Consider the following 6,111-nt stretch of genomic DNA (forward strand, 5'->3'; position numbering starts at 1 on the left):
GCTCTATCCAAAAATAAATCGGTAACGAAGAGGTGTTAGGGAGCCTCCTTACCCGGCGAAATACAGGCATAAATGAGGATTAATATTACCGGTACGGATGAATCAATTACGGACATGTGTTAAGGAATCAGTATAGTGAAAGAACAGTATTACTCAGATATCCTACTTTATATTACGGATAAATCAATTACGGACATATGTTAAGAAATCAGTATAGTGAAAGAACAGTATTACTCAGATATCCTACTTTATATTACGGATAAATCAATTGCGGACATGTGTTGAGAAATCAGTACCGGTATAGTGTCAATATTACGCCGATATCTTACTTCATATTACGGATAAATCAATTACGGACATGCGTTGAGAAAATCAGTATAGTGAAAGAACAGTACGCCGATATCTTACTTTATATTAAGGATAAATCAATTACGGACATGTGTTGAGAAAATCAGTGAAGTTAAAGAACAATTTTAAGTCATATCTTAGTTAATATTAAGGATAAATCAATTACGGACATGTGTTGAGAAAATCAGTGAAGTTAAAGAACAATTTTACTCATATCTTAGTTAATATTAAGGATAAATCAATTACGGACATGTGTTGAGAAAATCAGTGAAGTTAAAGAACAATTTTACTCATATCTTAGTTAATATTAAGGATAAATCAATTACGGACATGTGTTAGGGGTACTTACCGCATAGTAATCGGAGTCCCACAGTTCCTTCAAATCATTCTCCTCAAAATCAGCCAATGTGCTGTCAATTATATCCATGGCGTCCACTCCTGTCACTTAAAACAGTCAAATATATCACTGGTTAAGGCCACACTGTTTAAAGGTTTGAAACTTAAACGAAATTTGCGCTAGGATAAGTTTCACAGGAAAAGGAAACACGGGAGTTGGACAGGTAGTCAGGAGAGGCGGAGAGAGCGACACGCAGCCTCCTCCCGTCGTGTCTCGCGGGCGACTAAGTTGACGGCGCGTTCTTTACCAACTAAAAACCGACTTCCCTGCCGTATGGTTTTCGATTTGAGATGCTCATTTTACTCATTTCCTCTTCCTATGCGATCTATTTTGAGTTTTGCTAATAGATATCGTGTTCTAGATTACCCATAGCCTCCCAGGACCGCCATACATGTCTGAAATAATGTACAAAAAAGCCATATTCTTGTTTTCCGTTTAGTTTCAAATTCAAAATCTTTCCTCCTGCATTATTTTTGAGTTACGCCTTAATTTTATCTTCTATGTTATCTATGGACTTCTAAAATCAACATAGATTACCTGGGCAGCGTGCAAAAGCCGAATTTCTAGCCGCAGAGGTGTTGGGAGCGCCATAACCTTAGCAACCGTTCTTTCCCGATTGGAGTTACCGTCCTTCTAACTTCTACGCTGTTTATACATTTGCAAGAACGCCATAAATTATTTAAATAATGCACAAAAACCGAATTTATTTATATATTTATTTAAGTGTAGGAAGCTCCATAACAATATCAATTTTGTAAGGTAAGAACGCTCCGTAACACCTCTTCCTTGGCGATTTATTTTTCGATATGGTTGGTAATATCCTTTTATGCTTTGTAGAGTGGCTGTTACTATGATATACAACATGGAGATGGAGTAATAAGCGAAATAAATCACTCAGAAAAGGGTGTTAGAAAAATAAATCACTTAGAAAGGGGTGTCAGGGAAATAAATCACTTAGGAAGGGGTGTCAGGGAAATAAATCACTTAGGAAGGTGCTTTAGGGAAATAAATCACTTAGGAAGAGGTGTTAGGGAGCCTGTTTAATTTAGCGTCTGCAGAATTAATTACTGTAATAAATTCTATGGCAGTTATGGCTTCTTAATGGCGATATAAATACATTGATAACTCACAGGTGAATTGTAATGAATGCGACAAGATAAATCGCTAAGGAAGAGGTGTTACGAATGAAAAGATGGAAACTATACGGGGTGGATACCATATAAATCGGTAAATAGGAGGCGCATCCTGTTATGTACAACTGGCCTGGGTAGGTAGTTACTGGTGCCTGGGTGTGTGGCTGGACAGGGGCTGCAGACGGACCAGTAGGTGAGGCACAGGAGGCAGGCAGCAGCAGGGAGGCTCAGTGTCAGGCTGGCCATGACGTCCCTTCACGTGGGGGCGGGATGCAGGGACCTCAGCACCTTCTATGGCCAGGCTGTTTGCTGTCTTATGGGCTACAGTTCCCTAGCACTTCTCACCGCATCGCAGGGTCTGTGGAAGAAGGTTGACACCATCCAGAATGACGCGACGAGGCTGACTGGCCTGGCCAACATGAAGGTGGAGACCAGCCTCCCTCCACTGTGCATCAGGGCAGCACCTGACCGCCTGCCAGCTGGCCAAGATATGCCAACAGCCACGGGTAACTGAGGTCCAGCCCAGAGTCACCAGGGCCTTACAGTTGGACTGGGACCTCTTCAGCCACAACCCACGGCTGGGCAAGGCAGTAGACACCGTGTGGCAGGTGGGACGCCACACGGTTGTCACAAGAAATGCCATGGACCTGCCCCAGCCACACTACTGGCCCCCACCGCCCTGGCTGCCTCCTGCAACGGTGCTGACAGTGTTCACTCCGTCTGAGAGTAAGACTGCCTGTGCCTCAGTGCAGCTGAGGAGAGAGGCAGAGGTGGCCAGGCAAGAGGCAACACCTCCTGGCAACACTGTGTGCTTCACAGATGGCTGGCTGGACCCTGACACCAGCCACTCGAGCAGCCTCTGTGCTGGGACAGGACACCGCCCTCCCACAGACCTCAGACGGATGTTCCACACTACAGACTGAGCTGGTGGCCGTCAGCACGGCCCTGCAACGTACCCTGGCGCTGATGCACTGGTTGTCATGCACACGGACTGCCAGTGTGGCACACAGGCACTGCAGCACACCAGGCTAAGGCACAATGTGTGTCATCACCAGCATCCTGTTGCTGTGGCAACAGTGGCAAGAGCTGCCACAACCGGTGGTCATCAACTGGGTGCCCAGCCACACAGGCATCCCAGGTACTGACCTGGCTGATGATGCAGTCAAGGCAGCCAGGCACAGCAACAGCATCCAGGTGGACGTAGTGCCCAGCCTGCAGCAGGTGAAGGGCCCAGCCTGCAGCAGCCAACACCAACAGCCTCACCCTACAGCACCGCCAGTGTCTGGTGCCTGGCTCTGCCTCTGCCACCTGGTACAGCTGGGTGAGTGACTACCTGCCACTGCACCTGCCACCTACCATCACCAGGAGGGGCCAGCTGGGCCACCCCTGTGCCTGCAGATAGGAATCACCATGCCAGAAGAGGAAAGAGACTGCCAGCACTGTGGTGCCAGCACACAGCAGCCTTGCTGCACTGTGTGCTGCCAACACTGCTGTGGACATCCCTCAGGTGGCACTGTTGGCAGCCACCACAGTCTGGGGTTGGCTGGAGGATGTAACGTCTGCCTACACGGCAATACCGAGGCCAACGCCACCACCACCATAGGATAAAACACTGTAGGTTACTAACACGGCTGCTGCTCAGGTGGAGAGGCAGACACGATGGTCAGTCACGCCAACCACCTCAACTCACCACACTGGCCGGCACTGCTTACGACCCACACAGAACAGTAATATTGTGTACATAAATATCAACCAATCCATCAAGGTCTATCAAATCCTGTTGTGACAACCATATGTTCAAAAATAAATCACTAAAGATGAGGCGTTACGAATGAAATGATGAAACAGACAGAAACAATGATAAAGGTGAAGGAAGAGGTAGGCAGCACTACATCAAGTGAGTGGATGGCTGCCAAAACACATGGTAAAAACAAGGCAGTACAATATCACTTTATTTTTCAATCAGTATCTACAAATTCTCTTAAATAATTGAACAGAAAAAAATTAAAAGAGAATTATTATTATTATTATTATTTTTGTCATTCAGTCTATTGATAACATGTGAAGAGGATGGAGTGAGAGACTGACAAGGAGTGTATGTGTGTGAGGTGGAGAGGGGGAGAGGGAGGGGGAGGCCAAGGATGAGATGGAGGGATGGGGTGGAGAGGTGTATGAGAGAGGGGGGTGTGAGCTGGGAGCAGGGCAGTGAAATGGCAGGGGACAGGGTGACATGGAGGTGATTTGTTTGTGGCCACCCCTTACAGGATTAAGGCGTCTGGCAATAAATAGATAGACATACAGATAGATAGATAATTGCAAACGTATAATCCAGTCCCATCTCAAATATTTCACCTCCTCTGCTCGTCACTTTCCTCTGCTGGCTAATATTTCACCTCTCCTAGTTAGTCTCTAATATTTCACCTCTTCTGCTTGTCACTTTCCTCTGCTGGCAAATATTTCACCTCTTCTGCTTGTCACTTTCCTCTGCTGGCTAATATTTCACCTCTCCTAGTTAGTCTCTAATATTTCACCTCTTCTGCTTGTCACTTTCCTCTCCAGGCTAATATTTCACCTCTTTTGCTTGTCACTTTCCTTTGCTGGCTGCCAGAGATCGAGCAGCATGGAGAGCCGCCATTAGGTGACCAAAATGATACAAATATTAAACAGACTGAACAGGGATGCTGCCAGAGATCGAGCAGCGATACATGTACTAAGTGATTGTCTTCTGTATCTTTGGTCTGTCTTTGTGTCTGATAAGGAAGCTCCCTAACATCTTTTCCTAAGTGATTTATCTTGCTTATTACACATTACTGTCCCCTTCTGTGTTACATAAATCTTTTCAATACTGCCATACTCCCTAACACCTTTTCCTAAGTGATTTATTTTGTTTATTACACCTTACTGTCCTCTTCTGTGTTACATAAATCCTTCCAATATCACCATACTCTGCATAAAGCTCCCTAACACCTTTTCCTAAGTGATTTATTTTGTTTATTACACCTTACTGTCCTCTTCTGTGTTACATAAATCCTTCCAATATCACCATACTCTGCATAAAGCTCCCTAACACCTTTTCCTAAGTGATTTATTTTATTACACCTTACTGTCCTCTTCTGTGTTACATAAATCCTTCCAATATCACCATACTCTGCATAAAGCTCCCTAACACCTTTTCCTAAGTGATTTATTTTGTCTATTACTTGACTACTACAAGGTACAAAAGGATCCTTCCAATGTCACCTTTTCCTAAGTGATTTATTTTGTTTATTACACCTTACTGCATAAATCCTTCCAATGCTCTCTGCATAACACCTTTTCCTAAGTGATTTATTTTGTTTATTACACCTTACTGTCCTCTTCTGTGTTACATAAATCCTTCCAATATCACCAAACTCTGCATAAAGCTCCCTAACACCTTTTCCTAAGTGATTTATTTTGTTTATTACACCTTACTGTCCTCTTCTGTGTTACATAAATCCTTCCAATAGCACCATACTCTGCATAAAGCTCCCTAACACCTTTTCCTAAGTGATTTATTTTGTTTATTACACCTTACTGTCCTCTTCTGTGTTACATAAATCCTTCCAATATCACCATACTCTGCATAAAGCTCCCTAACACCTTTTCCTAAGTGATTTATTTTGTCTATTACTTGACTACTGCAAGGTACAAAAGGATATTAACCAGCCACATCCAAAAATAAATCACTGAGGAAAAGGTGTTAGGGTGTTTTCTTAATTTGGCCCAGAATTTGGCCCTTTCCACAGCACTTCTTCATGACTAGCATTATAATTTGAATCCATTATTATTATTATTATTATTATTAATATTATTATTATTATTATTATTATTATTACTCAAACCATACAGGTGTTTTAGTATCAGGTGTGTATGGGAATGAGTCTCCTTGGTTACTAGTCAAATCAAGCCTCCAATCTGACTACACCTGGCCATCAACTGAGCTGAAAGGGGTTAGGAATGAGTCTCCTTGGTTACTAGTCAAATCAAGCCTCCAATCTGACTACACCTGGCCATCAACTGAGCTGAAAGGGGTTAGGGAAGGTGTGTGTGTGTGTGTGTGTGTGTGTGTGTGTGTGTAGGTAGGTAGGTAGGTGTACTTATGCAGAGGTGTGTGTGTGTGTGTGTGTGTGTGTGTGTGTGTGTGTGTTCCATGTGCACGTGCCTGTGTGCGCCAGCTTAAAACATACACACTACACCAACATATCAACCATA

General features: G+C 43.9%; 1 protein-coding gene across 1 annotated transcript in view; it reads right to left on the reverse strand.

Annotated features, from left to right (window-relative positions):
* LOC145409674 (cyclic AMP-responsive element-binding protein 3-like protein 2) overlaps nt 1-775 on the reverse strand; it is a 60,668-nt gene extending 59,893 nt beyond the window's left edge. Inside the window, exon 1 of the mRNA XM_080280026.1 lies at nt 698-775. Coding sequence (XP_080136152.1) covers nt 698-775 — 78 coding nt within the window. The remainder of the gene's footprint in view (nt 1-697) is intronic.
* Nucleotides 776-6,111: the final 5,336 nt, after the last annotated feature.

The sequence above is a fragment of the Coenobita brevimanus genome, chromosome 9 (assembly GCF_032717465.1).
Source record: "Coenobita brevimanus isolate Jiangsu-jjx chromosome 9, ASM3271746v2, whole genome shotgun sequence".
In the NCBI taxonomy this organism is placed as follows: Eukaryota; Metazoa; Arthropoda; class Malacostraca; order Decapoda; family Coenobitidae; genus Coenobita; species Coenobita brevimanus.